Raw genomic sequence first — 14,212 nt, 5'->3', positions numbered from 1 at the left:
TAATTGAGAATAATTCCCGCGTTTCTCAAAATAAACGTCAATTGTTTCGAGCTCTCGTATAATTTGACGTCGTTCAATCAACGAGCATATTGGAGTGGCGAATTCGTAAAATCGCTAAAATACGCGCTCGTGAGTTCCAAAGTTTTCCGATTTAACTTTCGATAGTCCCAAACGGCGCGTCTACATTGTCCGCGCGGATATCACACCATGCATTCGACTAATATTTTATTAACGATCGATCCCAAGCACTTGCGTTTAATTAACACGACACCGTGGATTATATACTCCGCTGCGTCATTTACTGACTCACCATTTACTCAGTGCGCTACGCTAGACGCTTATTTTGTACATCGTTGAAGTAGATTGTTGGAACGATCGTTGACTTTGATTCAAATTTCTATCGCGTGTCGATTTTTTCAGTGTTTTTTTACGTTTTCCTGTCATTACCCAGGGATCCGCGAATTGTTTAAAAGATTCCAGGCAAGTGTGACCTAGATCGCTCGTTCAACAACTGCCGACCTTTTTACGTCACTGCGTTAATTGCCACGGGGCAATGAAAAATTCTATGCAGCGACGGTTGTTTAACAATTTTCCCCATGGACCAGGAACTGGAACCTCGCTTTATCAGAGACGGAACTCCACGTATCCTCTGTAGCCGTGTATTCGTTTCGCTGGTAATTAATACCACCAATGAAATTGTCCTGCGCGCCATCGTGAGATTTTCCGCCGTATAAATTTCCCTCGGTACTAATTACTGGTAATAAAAACCGTGACGCAGCCCGATAGCGTAAAAGTTGCACAAGTGTCACTCAAAAGCGCTTTGTTCGAAACAATTTCCGCGCGGAGACCAATAAAGGCTCGCATACTCCCCCGCGTATCGATAAAACGCGACCGCGTAGACGTCGAATGAGATGTGCGGTTCGTCCTTATCGAAGTGCAAATGGACAAGGAATGAATCAACACTCGTTATTGTCTACCTATGTACGCCATACCTTAAAGAGATAACCCGACGATTGGTAATCGTCGTCGATTCTCCAAATGGTCTTTACCGATGCGTCTTTGGAAATTTTCATCGACGTAATGGGGAAAATTCTGTAATTCTACGAATGCTTGTTTCGAAACATTCAATTAGGGTCTCGGACGTGAACGGACGAAAAAAATTTGTAATTTAAATTTTCGTCCATATCTTGCTTTTCTAACTCGTCCCATTGTGTGACGTTAGCAATCATGGCTCATAATCAACTGGCGACGTAGGACACTCGACCGATAAGATCTCGAGTCCTCGACAAAAGACGTACCACCAGGGCTCTTAGCGTCTAATGAAAAGACGCGGTTCCGTGTCAAGAGCCCTCAACTTTTGTTCGCGAAAGAACGCGGTACCGCGTCAACAGTTCTTAATTCTCGCTCGCGAAAACACGCGATATCCGCGTCAACGACCGCAAAGTCATCGATACCGTCGACCAAAGATCATCAACTTTGCGTTTTAACCCCATTTTTCAATATCCCCCTCCCTCCCATCTCGTTCGAGAAACTCTGCCACATTATTCCGGCCAAGTTTCTATAACGTAATTAATAGGTCGAGTGGAGCAGAATCGGGAGATCCTCTTTCCCCTTCATTTTTTTTCTCCGAGCCAGCTGTTTTCGCTTCATCGACGGCCACAAGCCGGTCACAAAGGATTTGTTTGGAAGCCCCGCGTTACAGAACGCCGCATATCGGTAAGGCTTCCCTCGGTGCATTCGTCTCTACCGCACCTAACGCGTTCGATCATCCCCGTTGTGGGTCGCCGATGGGTCATCACTCCTCGACACCGCGACTCAAGCTGTCCCGTAGCCGATTTCATACTGCCAGTCGATGAGAACCGTTAAGTCGCTCTGCAATCTGTTATTCTTCGTATTGACATTGAAATGAGACGCGACGCACAGTGTGCGTGTTATCGATCTTCGAGAGAAATCGTGACTCGTGTATATTATACAAGATAGCTACGAATTACAAGTACAAACGTTACATAAAACTCGTTAAAGAAGATAAAAAATGATCTATTAAACTTATGGATGGAGATTAATTATTTCAGAGATATTGTAATCTATATAAATGAGCAGTATATTGTAAAGCTACGCGTAGTTTACATGTTCAGTTCTGCTTATTTGATTTGTTGCGCTTGTAAACGTCACCTGCCACACGTGCAAGCCTGCATTTAAATGAATTGCGATAATTCCGAATACTTGTTACGAGAAGCGTTGCGTGTTACGTGTGGTATGCTTTAATCGTATAAAAAATTATACGTAGAATCGTATGAAGACTGGTGGTCTAATTACAACGCTGATATCTTCGAGCAGTTAATTTCCATGCAAACGTTTAAAGATAATTTTTTCTTCCCTTTAACGAGATCTTTAAATGACCAAATTTGCATTTATAATTTATATTTACTATATTAGGAAAACCACGTCGTCATCCTTGCATTTATAGTGATTTTCCTGCGGAGTTAGCTTTCAACAGGAATTTAGTTTGGACTAATTTGAGTAGGGGGTGCAAATTAGTGTTACGTACTTTTCGAGCGGTATCTACATTTTTACAGGAGCTTTTTAAACTATACGCAACGGTCACGTTGCCCGTATTCACCACTTTCTTACAAATGAACAGTATATCAGACATGGCTTCTCAGACAACGTGTCGTAACCAATTGGGTTATGCAAACGGACGCATGGAGATCTCGAGAGACTCTCTAATCGTAGAATGGAAACTCCATCTTTTGCAAAGTATACAAATTATGAGCGTACCAATCCAAGTGTCTCCTGGAATCTTCAGTCGCAAAAACGACTCGTAAAGTTTTCAAAGATTTATCTTCCTTGAAAGGCGAGGGGCCGTCTTTCGAGCAAACATGGTCGACGATCGTTCATCGTCTCCTGTAACAAACAAAATATTTGATTCCATTAGCCGTATGAACATGCGAGCCATCGATGCCTATGTATTTTTCTTTTACAACATTCTTCACTTCGCACAGTATATTAATGATTCACGATAGCCGTTGTTTAGAACTTCGCATTGCGACTTTTGCTATACTATCTTTACGTGTATGTTTCCCTTATAATGTTGAAAAAGTAACAACGTCGAACGTCGTGATTTCTCGTGTGGTGGAGAACGTACACATTAACATGCAATCAAAGTTATAAAGTACTGCGTTATATTACAACGTTTGTTCATTGACGTGTACTTGCAGCGATGAAGGGTTAAACTACCCTTGTAACATCGATCACCGATGCCCTTTATTTCATCTAACCACGACGTACGATGGAGACAGTAAACTACGCTGTAAACAGACGCGTGGATAGGATAGAAGAATCTTAATTTTCCGCTGAAATCGGATGCGCGGTAAATAGCGAATCTCGGCGTATCGCCAATGGCAATTTATACATTTCGAGGAAATTGTTAGTGCGATGAAGACCCGTCCAAGTATTTGTGAGCGCAGATGCATGCGAGTAACGGCTCGTTTAATGTTTGTCCAACGAGGAATATGAATGAGACAACTATGCCCATCGTGATTAACGAAGGCCTGCGTAAACGCGCATTCTCGAGGCGATTCGTTTATTTTCGTGTTTCATGATATCGAGAACCAAGTGGAAAGCCTCGAACAAAGATGCTTCGAGGCCTCCGAAAGGAGACTAAGGAACTAAGAAAGATTGTATTTCTACTTCCAACTGGAGTTCCACGTCCTAAAGAATATTGAAAAGCGCAGAGTTCAGTTACGCGTTGTTTTCCCGAGAAAAATATCGTGAAATGGTACGCGAATACACGACGACGATGATTCCAGTCTCTTTGTCCGCGGGGTGGAATTCGGTTTTCTCCCTGTGAAGGAGTATTCGCTCGGAAGACCCGCGTTTGGAGAGGGGAAACGGGACACGAAGTTACCTCGCAAATGTTCACCTTGCTCGAATGTGGAACATCGATTGACCGGTGAGCCGTGTGTCAGGTCGTTTGTTGTTTAATAGAAAGGCGGCTGGGGTTCTGGACGGGTGAGCAGATGAAACAAAGCTCCCGTCGGAAAGCTCGGTTTCGTCGACGTGGGAAATGAGAGTCGGCTTCGTTTCAGTAGCTGTGTAGCCCGGGCCTGTGACAGTTTTCGTGGCCGATTCTTCCTTGGTCCACTCGAAACAGTGACAATTACGAAAACGAACGCGTCGAGGAGAAGAGTATAGTGGCGACGTGCTAATCCTTCCTATCCGATTTATCTCGTTTTGCTGTGCATTTGCGCTTTAAGGGGTAATCAGGAGAATGTCCAAAGTCTGTTTAGCCTCCAAGGAGTGCGGTATGTATACAAGGAAAACGTTTGCGAATTTTGTTCCATGTTGCATCCGTATGCTACGATAGCATAGTAAGTCCTAAGACTAACTTTGGTCAAGGTTTGTTCCGCGAAACGCGTAAAAATAGGTTTCAGAAAACGACACGACGGATCTTCGATGGCGAGTTTCCGAACGAAACGAGAACTTTTCTAGACAGCCTAACGCGACTCTAGTTTGATAGTTTGTTCAGGACGATCGTTCGATACTGCGTCGAATCATGAAAAATGGAAAAACGAAAGAAACAGCGCTCAAAGTTGGTCGCGGAGCGCTCGCGAGAAGTGCAATTTCTCCCAGAACTTCTGTTCTATCGTGATTGATAGGTTCAGAGTTTGTAAAGGTATGTAGACCGTTCGAAGATCGCTCTCGTGTTCGAGGCTATAGCCGAGGCGCAAGATTTCGAGTTCAACTTCAAGGACAGTTTTGTCGAAAGTGGAGATATGGGCCCTTTACAGTCGATTAAATTGACCGCTTTCAGCTTTGTGCTTGGAATAGACCAAAACATTGCCCTTTTGAGATGAACGAAGCTTGAAATTGTTCTGCGGTAGTGCGATTGTATAAAGTTATTTTAATTATAAAAATAGCTCTGTAGAAACGGGCATACTACCTTTGCTATTTCGAATAATAGAAGAAAACCAACTTCGTTCTCTTAAGTGAACCTTCTACTATAGAATTTTGTAACCGAGTCGTGCCGTTGAGCGATACAAGATTTTGCGAATACACTGAACATGTGACCCTGACGCGATACGACACTTAAGTTCTTCGCAGGCAATATTTCCTTTCAAAATCGATTACTCCGGATGCGATCCTCACACGCGACTGTAGTAAGGACTTTGTTGGGTAAACATTATAATTCATTTATACGATCGATGAGTATTCTGTGCCACATTTTTCGAGGCCTACGGTCCGAAGACCGCGCTAGTTTATTGCTATTACTGTAATTTTCCGCATTTTTGTAGATGTAAGTTTGTCTACTGAAATAACAGGTTTGCCTAGCAGTCGTTTGTGTCTTCGTTTCCCGGTATCTCTATTTTCTTAGGCCTGTTTTTCGCATCTATTACATAAACGTTCGTGGCCCAAAGTTCAAGAGAAGAGATCTCAAACGTAATGGAAAAAAGTTTAAATAAACGCTCGATTTGGTGGGGACCGTTCGTATCGTCGTTTTTGTTCGCGTAAAATCGATGTTCGAACGGCATTTCAGAAAAAAATTGACGGCTCCCGAAGCGTTGTCGGTTTTATCGCGAACAACCGACAAATGGATCGACGTAATCCCCCCTCGGCTGCCAATACCGACGCCTGAAACCTCAGGTGGTTGAATAGATTCGCCGTTTAAAAGGATTGCAGGGACCTACTAACGCGTGGGGGTCGACGATCCTCGTCTTTATGGGGTTGCCAGGACATAAGTTTCGAGGCAGGACAGACGGCGCCAAGCTCTGTCTCCTTGCCATTAGGGAAGCCTACATTCTACACGACACTGACGCAAGTCCTTTGCATGTGATTCGCACACAAGCGAACGTTAACGCGCGGCACGTGACTGCACGCGCGCAGAACGACGCGATCTTCAATGAATTACGTTGTTTTTCGAAACTCCCGATATCGGGGTTACGTCCTTGGACGGAAGGTTTCACGTTAGCCCGGGGTGCGCCCCAGATTTTCATCGATAGAATTGTTTATTTTTAGGTTTTCGCGATATCGGAGATAGCTCGCGTCAGCGACTGTGTCGTCCCCGGCCCTCGCAGCAGTTTCGCTCACCTTGGTCTCTTTTATCGTTTTATGGTTACGATATACTAAAAATTCGCGAACCCTGTCTTCTTACGTGTATCGCTATCACGATTTCCTCGTGTCGTCTAATTTCGAATGTACGACGCACGCGTATCTACGGCTGTTTTGTCGGAATGGCAGAACACGTGGCACTCTCGATACAGTTTAAAGTTCGCGGCTCTTTCACGCCGCTCTGCGCCTGCGCGCGAGCTGTCATTGTAATATATCGCGTGAGAGAATGAAAGAATTAATTTGCCATTCACGAACTGATTTGGTAGCAGGATAATAAGAAAACAAAGTAAAAAGTTTTTCTGAATACGTTGAGAGACTCATGAGAAGCTTGCTTAAAATAATATTAAAGGTTAGATTTTTTGAGGTTAGAATTTTCGGAGCAGGGCAGATAGTTCAGTTTGTAAATAAAGAATTTTGGAAAACATCCTTGATAATGATTACCGAATTACGAATTACATGCAACTTTTGTTACAGCTGAATGAGGCTCATGGAACCTTTGGGTGTCACGCCGGACGTGGTGGAGACGGGCGCATTGAAAAGATGGTCCGATTATCCCATTCAGCACAGATTTACAGATTACTCCAATTCCATTGGAGAACCATCGCATCATACCATAAGTCCCTTTCCGTGCCAACCGGCACTTAACAACAAACTTGCGTTATGGTAAAAATAAAGTAGTTAACGTTATATTCCATTGCTCTACAAAGTCTTATAACAGCATTTTGTTTCAGGACCGACGATATTTCTGTTTTACAAGTGGATGCCGTAGTGAATTCTACCAATGAAACTATGGATGACAATGGTCCCATGTGCCAAAGAATATTTGCTAGGGCTGGCTCAGCCCTTAACATGGAAATATTTAATGAAGTAAAAGGTGAGCTAAGATTGGACCTAGTATGTATATTTACTTTATCCTACTATTAATTTGCAGAATGCAAAACTGGTGAGATAAGACTGACCCAAGGACATGGACTACCTGCACGTTTTATTATCCACACTGTGGGACCTGTATACAATGTAAAGTACCAAACAGCAGCCCAAAATACATTGCATTGTTGCTACAGGTAAATTCTTTATCAAAGTATGCATTGTTTACATGAACACTATTAAATACGTTGCCCCATCGTATGTTACAGAAATGTTTTACAAAAAGCAAGAGAACTTGGATTACGTACGATCGCGTTGCCGGTAATTAATTCCGTACGCAGAAATTATCCTCCTGATGCAGGTGCACATATTGCTCTCAGTAAGTATTAACCATTCTAAATTGATATTAGGTTTCAAATTTTCTTCACGTATATTCAACAATAACTTTCGATACTCTGCTTTATAGGAACGATAAGAAGATTCTTGGAGCAATATGGCGATTCGATTACATGCATCGTATTTGTTCTCGAGCCGTGCGATCTTGGAATTTACGAAGTTTTACTTCCCCTTTATTTCCCTAGGAATTTAGCAGAGCAAGATAATGCTTGTTGGCAGTTGCCAAACGACATTGGTGGAATGGATGGGGAACCTCTGCTTCCCGACCGACAAATTAGAATCATCGACAATCCTCAACATGCTTTACACGGTAATTATACCGGTATATAAACCGGAGTTAATGTCTTTTTCTGTTGCAAAGAGAAATCTACGTAACTGTATGTTTCCACAATTTTTCAGGTGACGAAAGCGTAGAACTATCCACTCAATTAGAAACATCTGTGAATATCGGCGAACACGCGTTCGCACAGATGCAGGGTGACCTCGACCGACAAAGATTACTAGGGGAAAGGCCCCCCGCCGATCCTCTGGCGGATATCATGTTGAAACAAATGCAGCAGAAAGAAAGGTACTATTCTAATTTTATTTTTTCTGCTTCCATTAAATTCTAATCTTAAACGAACGATTCGTGAAATACACGAACATTCATTCATACAATGCGATCAATGCCAGTTCTTTCGAAATCGTCATCGTTCTTGTACGTCATACCGCTATTTCTATCTATTCAATCACGAACGATGCTATTTTTGTATCCAAACGTCTATATCGGGATCTACGCGCTGTTTTGTCCACGAAGGACACGCTGGCTTACTAATTTCATGATACATGTAACGTGTATCGTTAAACAGTGAAAACAGGAATGAAATTTATTAATACTATGCCCTGATACTTCTGAACTCGAACGAAATCGAGCTTACTCGAGATATAGAATAAAACTAGCACCAATGGAAAAATATGTTCCACGACTTGTGAGGTAGAAATACTTGTACGATTGTACTGGCTTACTAATTTCATGATACATGTAATGTGTATCGGTTAAACAGTGAAAAAAGAAGTATACATGTCGAATTGAGTAACCTCCTCCTTTTCGAAGTCGGTTAAAGACAGGAATGAAATTTATTAATACTATGCCTTGATACTTCTGAACTCGAACGAGATCGAGCTTAAACGGGATATAGAATAAAACTAGCATCAATGGAAAAATATGTTCGACGACTCGTGCGGTAGAAATACTTGTACGATTAATGAATGAATCGTCTCTTGATACGCGACTCGATTTGTATAAATATTCAAGTTGAAAGATACTTAACCTTCTGAAACTTCATTCGAATTGGTCGTCAACTTTCATGGCGGTGCTGGCGGGACACAAATTTCAATCGGCGACCTGTAACAGAAAAAACGAGAAACTTAAAGTATACGCATTGAAGCAAATATAGCTGTGTTATGATTAAGCAAATTCCAAGTAACTTGTTAGTGTAAAATGTGTAAATGTTGCTAAACTTGGATCGATATTATCGTTAATACAACAACGCAAGACACGTTTCTGGATTTCGTAACTGCTCGGTTCGGTGGTTGTGTCAAACCTGGCTGCTCGAGTCACCTCTCTTAAACGCAGAGGGCGCTACGTGACCGCAAATGTTCAGTGTCGGTACATCAGTTCGTAAACATACCGACTCCCATGGGACGTAGCGCTGTAGTCGTATTCCATTTTGAATCCATCGCGTTTATCATGATCTTCCCCAGAATATAAAAACACATCCTACGCAAACAATAACGCGATCATTGTAGAATGCCGACGAGGAAATAAATATTACAATGTTTTTCCAACAAATTCCTGAGATGTGTGTCAGGAATTCGATGAATTTAGGGAACTTGATATGTTCTCAAGAATTTAGGTGTTACTTCCTAAACTAATCGAATTCATTAACGTAAATCTCAAGGATTCGTGGAAAAAGATATAAAAAACTATTTTCCTTACGAGTATTTTATGATGGCCACGTTTTTCCTTGTAATAGGTCTGTTTGTAACTCGAAGTGCATCGCAATAAACCGTTCAAACGTCGTCGTAATGCTTAATACGTGAATTGCGCACATATTCAAACGCTATTATTGCTTTGGACATTATGTATTTTATATTTCTTTTCTTTAACAGAATTTCATTTACATAATTCTTCTATGAATCAGATAATCTATTGCTCACCTTTATATAGGGAGACCTCATCTGTAATGTCATCGATCGAAATGACCTCGTAACCTTTCGACGCTCGTGGCTCGTCTACATGTCTCGAAAATAGCGCAACGCGAACAAAAATAAACTATAACGACCCAATGTCTCATAACAAAATAGATTCTATCAATGATAGTAAAGCACTTCACAATAATATTTCGCTGAACCCGGTTCAGAACTTCTCGGGTGCCAAATGTACGAAAGCGTACGCGTTAATCGTGACTTGTCATGTTAGAGATGATAAGCGCGTGGTTTATCGAAGATTTTCTACGCCGAAGCGTTTTATAGCGATGAAGTCAGAGCGAAATTTAAGGAACAGTTTCTATGATTGGTTTGTTTGTTCAACCTAGAGAGAAACGATACGCCCACAGGACAAATGGCTGTGATTTCCACTTGCAACGAGCCGTTTTTCAAAATGTTCGTACGTCGCTCGCACCGGATGTTCGTCGTTTGTTTCACGCAAAAGTTCCAGTAAACATTAGTTTTGACATCTGCTGATGACGGAAGCATCTGGCGCCGTTTAACCACGAGTTTCCTCATATATATTTCGCGCTAAAAGTGGACGCTAGGCAATTACACGGGGTCGATTCGAACAATTCTACATATTCCGAGACATCGACCTTTACGATACCGCGATAGAAACACTAAACGTGTTCATCAATAAACATTAGAAAGCCATTTCGTTTCGGAGTGGACTCGAGGCGCGTCTTAAATTCACGATTTCAACGAACTACTGTTCAAAGTTAGTTATTTCGTCAAAGGAGTGCCTTGAATCCGCTCTAATGAAGGCCACGGTTGTGAAATCATGGATACGATGGAACACATGACGTTCGAGGTTTGACGCGTGCTCGCGATTAAAGTAACGATTCTGAAAATTACTATTTTTATCGCTTCATACCTACTTTATCGTTTCCGACACAAAGCACTTCGAACAGTACGTACGTTGATATTTGTTTAAAACCCTCTTTCTATTCCATTACATCGATAATAAATACGGGAAAACAGTAGCTTGACCTCGTGATAATAAAAAAAAGCAAATCGATTAGTAAAACAGTAACAACGTATAAATTCCAGTATCTTTGAACGTTTCTTGGTAGTCAGAATTGCGTGGTTTCGATGGCATCGTGATAACGCAGAATAATAATCGTCGACGACAATTGACTGGTAGTCACGTTGGTACGACAATAGAACAAAACGAACTGACACAGAATTGAGAAAGCGTGACAGAATTTAGTATGAAGCTATCGAAACAATACATTCCACGTGAAACTGGAACACATCATCCAGCCAGAACTCTAAACTTTACCAAAAGATTACCTAATCTCGCATCGATTCTCTTTAAATATCTAGACGACATTTCTGTCGTGACATTGCTATATGTCATTCGAGTTAGTAGTTGTGTATCGATTAGTTACCGAGTGATAGGTATTCCTAAATTATTCTCGTATTCGATTGTACATTTTCGTATTGTGATTCGACAAAATCAAAATATACTTATCTATCCTTTCGCGGATATAGAAACAATGTTTCCGTGATTAGTCAACGCCGTGAAATTAAACGCGTGGCTCGGTTTAAAAATAGCCACATTTCTGAATATTCTTGCATGAAATGTGTACCACGCAGTCCGACAACGATTCAGAGAATTCCGAGTTAGAAATGCATAACGAGTCCTCGAGTTACGCGGTTTCTAATTACGCAGGTTCTTAGTTACGCTCTTGTGCCTCCATTATGTCCTTGCACACATTTAGTACACGTGTAATTAAATAGTCCGTGTGTTCAGCTTGAATTGATTTTTTAATCGATTCGATTTAGTCAGCCTTCTTAAAAAGAGAGAGAAATAAGTCCTCCAAGCTAGAATACCGCAACACTAACGTTTCTGCATAAACTTTTTGCTCAAGCATTGCCGATAACAACTTTTTCAAAATTTGCATAAGTACAACCCACGTACTTCCCACTTTAAGAACGCATTTTTCTTCATAAAAAAAAAAAGTATTATGCATTATACATTGATTCTTCGATTGAAGCTCGGAAGTCGATATGAAACGATTGCTGTATAAAAAGGTAATTTACATGATCGCAGAATTTGTCACTTGTGTATCGAGATCTTGCAGTTTTCCATATCGGATGCAATTACTATTGTGTATGGTATTCGCCTAGAAGAAAAATAAACCTGGCTACGCAGGTCAGTTTCGGTCGTTTTTCGAAATCGCGAACCGGAAGGGTGTTCTCCAGGCTTGATTAGAAGGAAGCTTGAAAATATTTCAACGAAACTCACGAAAGTAAACATATATTTCAGGGTGCAACGCGCACCCCGTTTTCCAGTATCGATCCTCGTAATTTCATGGCGAAAATTTCACGTGGTCGTCGTGACTCGGCACCCTCTATCGATCCTTTTACGGCGACCGAACGATATTCTCTTCCCGCAATTACTCGACGCCTAGAGAATCGTACGTAATAACCGGCCTGCAAATCGCGCCCCTGCTCCCTACCCCTTCCCGGATGGGTTTTTACTCATCGAACACGTAGTACCCTGAGCGAGCAGGCGCCGTGACGCAGCCAGAGCGGAGGCGCGCGCCCACGAAGCCGACGAAGACGCGGCGTCGTCCCGACGTCGTTTGTCCGCGCCTCATAGCCTCGTCTTCCTCGCTCAAGCGGCTCAGTGTGTTGCGGTTGCTCGCGAATGCTCGTCGCGACGGACCGTTGTTCGTCTTCCAGTCGAGATACGTGCGTTCCCGTCCTTAGCGATTCGTGGTGCGTCGAAAACGAATTTCTCAACCTCGTGAATTCAAAATCTTCCCATCGTGTGAACGAACAGTCGCCCCCTGAATTCCTGTCATCGAGTACATCTCGCTGGGTGTATAGACTGTGATGTCACTTGCGAGGACTACTCGCTCGATCGAAGGAACAAGTAAAAGCAGAGAGTCTTAGTTTCGTTCCGAAGAGATTACACTCCAGCGGTCCGCGGAGTTCGTTTTCGCAACCGGAAGTTGCACACCGTCAGAATGGTCATGATCGACATGGTGGACGTCATCGAAGACGAGGACCGGTGCGTATATCAATACTGTTTCGCGTTCGGTTCGTTCGCTCGTCCTGTCTCGTCCTTTGGATCTAGTGTCTGTTCTGATCCTCCCGCATTACGTAAATGTTCGGCATCCGACGCTTTCTCTTCTAGATTTCGTTTCGATGCAGGAAATCTCGAGGACCTTGTGATCCTCGCATAGGGAACGGCTAGGCATAAGGTTCTTGATCTTTAAGCGCTTCTCGATACGCGGGAACGTTACTTTTTGGTACAACGCCCAGTTTTGTTTTACGTCCTTCGCTTTGGTGGTCCTGATATGGAGTTGGTCCAAGAAACGGATTTTTCGAGCAATTTATTGTCAACGTCGGAAACGCTACTCTGTTCAGCCGGCATGCTCGTCGGTGCTTTTTCGCTGATCGATGTCACTTTGCGCTTACACCCGGTGCGCGTTGAAATATTCGAATTGACTCTTTGGGGTTAAGCTGACGAAGTAATTGTAATTCTCTGCAGCTTGAGTTTTATTTTTTCTTTTGAATCGGATGTCTAAAAATGTACACACTAAAATGTATTTCGTACGCAAATTCACGACCGCCCACGTGATCTGTCATGTCGAAGAAAAATGTTGACAAATTGATAGGAGATAATCGTCGACAAATACACCAACCCGAGACGTGAATCGAATACTTTCTGGAGTCGAATATTCGAGCAATCATCGTCGACTATTTTCCGGTGGAGTTACTCGACCGTGCACCATGAAAAATTTCCACCGCGTTCCAAACTACTTTGCAACTCTAATACTGTTTTGTTTTCACGAACTTTGGAGCAAAGATGAGCGAAACTTTATCGACTGTTTAACGAGTAACATAAACATTTATTTATCTTTTACCTGCGTGACATTTCTGCCCATTTCTACATACCGAGGTCTTTGTATCCACTAATTCCATCAATTTTGAAATTGATTTCATCGAAAAGTTTGCGAATATGTCTCTTTCTCGTTCTCTCTTCTCACACCATTGTTTCTTTCTCGTTACTTGCATAAACATACGCGATGCGTCACGTTATCACTGCACAAGATATCAATATACTTGAGTGTGAGTAATAATTAAAGAATCGGCCGCTTATCTTCAGGGCCGGTTTTTAAATTGGTCAGTCCACAAGCTAAGTACGATAAATTATATGTTGCGTATCCAGTCTATGATTAATAAGTTTGTTATATTAACGACATTAAGAGCTAACGGTTGAGACGACCACCGCCTAATGCAGCAAAGTGTTGCCCATCTCTAGGATATCCAGTCTTTTCTTCTTAAGCGTTAAGGTGATCGCAATAGCAAAGATGAGAGCGTGTCGACGGTATCGGCGGAGGCCTGATTGCAAAATAATATGCTCGCGTGCGTATAGTTTCACGTGCGGTCACTGTTACGGCCTTGAACGAACTTTGCTCGGATGGAAAAGTTAAAAACACGACGGAAAGTCGATATCAGAGCGCCGATGAAACTTTGTTCCAACAGGGAAATCTGCTTCTTTAGCGATCAATCGCGCTCAAGCGTACATCGAATGGATTTTAAATAATAGCGGCTCTACCCTGATGTGTAGAAT

The 14,212-nt window shown here is 42.3% G+C and overlaps 1 protein-coding gene and 1 long non-coding RNA gene across 4 annotated transcripts in view; one reads left to right on the top strand and one right to left on the bottom strand.

Annotated features, from left to right (window-relative positions):
* The window catches only part of LOC128877145 (protein GDAP2 homolog), a 33,291-nt gene that overhangs the window by 9,202 nt on the left and 9,877 nt on the right, over nucleotides 1-14,212 (top strand). For 2 of the 3 annotated variants that reach the window (XM_054124198.1, XM_054124201.1), the window contains exons 2-7: nucleotides 6,583-6,771; nucleotides 6,840-6,982; nucleotides 7,040-7,172; nucleotides 7,245-7,354; nucleotides 7,442-7,681; nucleotides 7,771-7,939. In XM_054124198.1, the coding sequence (XP_053980173.1) occupies nucleotides 6,587-6,771; nucleotides 6,840-6,982; nucleotides 7,040-7,172; nucleotides 7,245-7,354; nucleotides 7,442-7,681; nucleotides 7,771-7,939 (980 nt within the window). In that variant the 5' untranslated portion in view covers nucleotides 6,583-6,586. Of the gene's footprint in view, nucleotides 1-6,325; nucleotides 6,458-6,582; nucleotides 6,772-6,839; nucleotides 6,983-7,039; nucleotides 7,173-7,244; nucleotides 7,355-7,441; nucleotides 7,682-7,770; nucleotides 7,940-14,212 lie in introns of those variants that run through there. The other variant, XM_054124200.1, reaches the window with a different exon arrangement.
* Nucleotides 1,949-12,595, bottom strand: LOC128877148 (uncharacterized). The gene is made up of 3 exons (XR_008457198.1): nucleotides 9,571-12,595; nucleotides 8,682-8,755; nucleotides 1,949-2,904 (listed from the first exon to the last, which is right to left on the bottom strand). It is a non-coding gene; the product is annotated as an uncharacterized LOC128877148 (long non-coding RNA).

This window comes from Hylaeus volcanicus, chromosome 5, assembly GCF_026283585.1.
Source record: "Hylaeus volcanicus isolate JK05 chromosome 5, UHH_iyHylVolc1.0_haploid, whole genome shotgun sequence".
NCBI lineage: Eukaryota > Metazoa > Arthropoda > Insecta > Hymenoptera > Colletidae > Hylaeus > Hylaeus volcanicus.
Note: the sequence above shows the minus strand (reverse complement) of the source record. Positions and strands in the feature narration are given on the sequence as shown.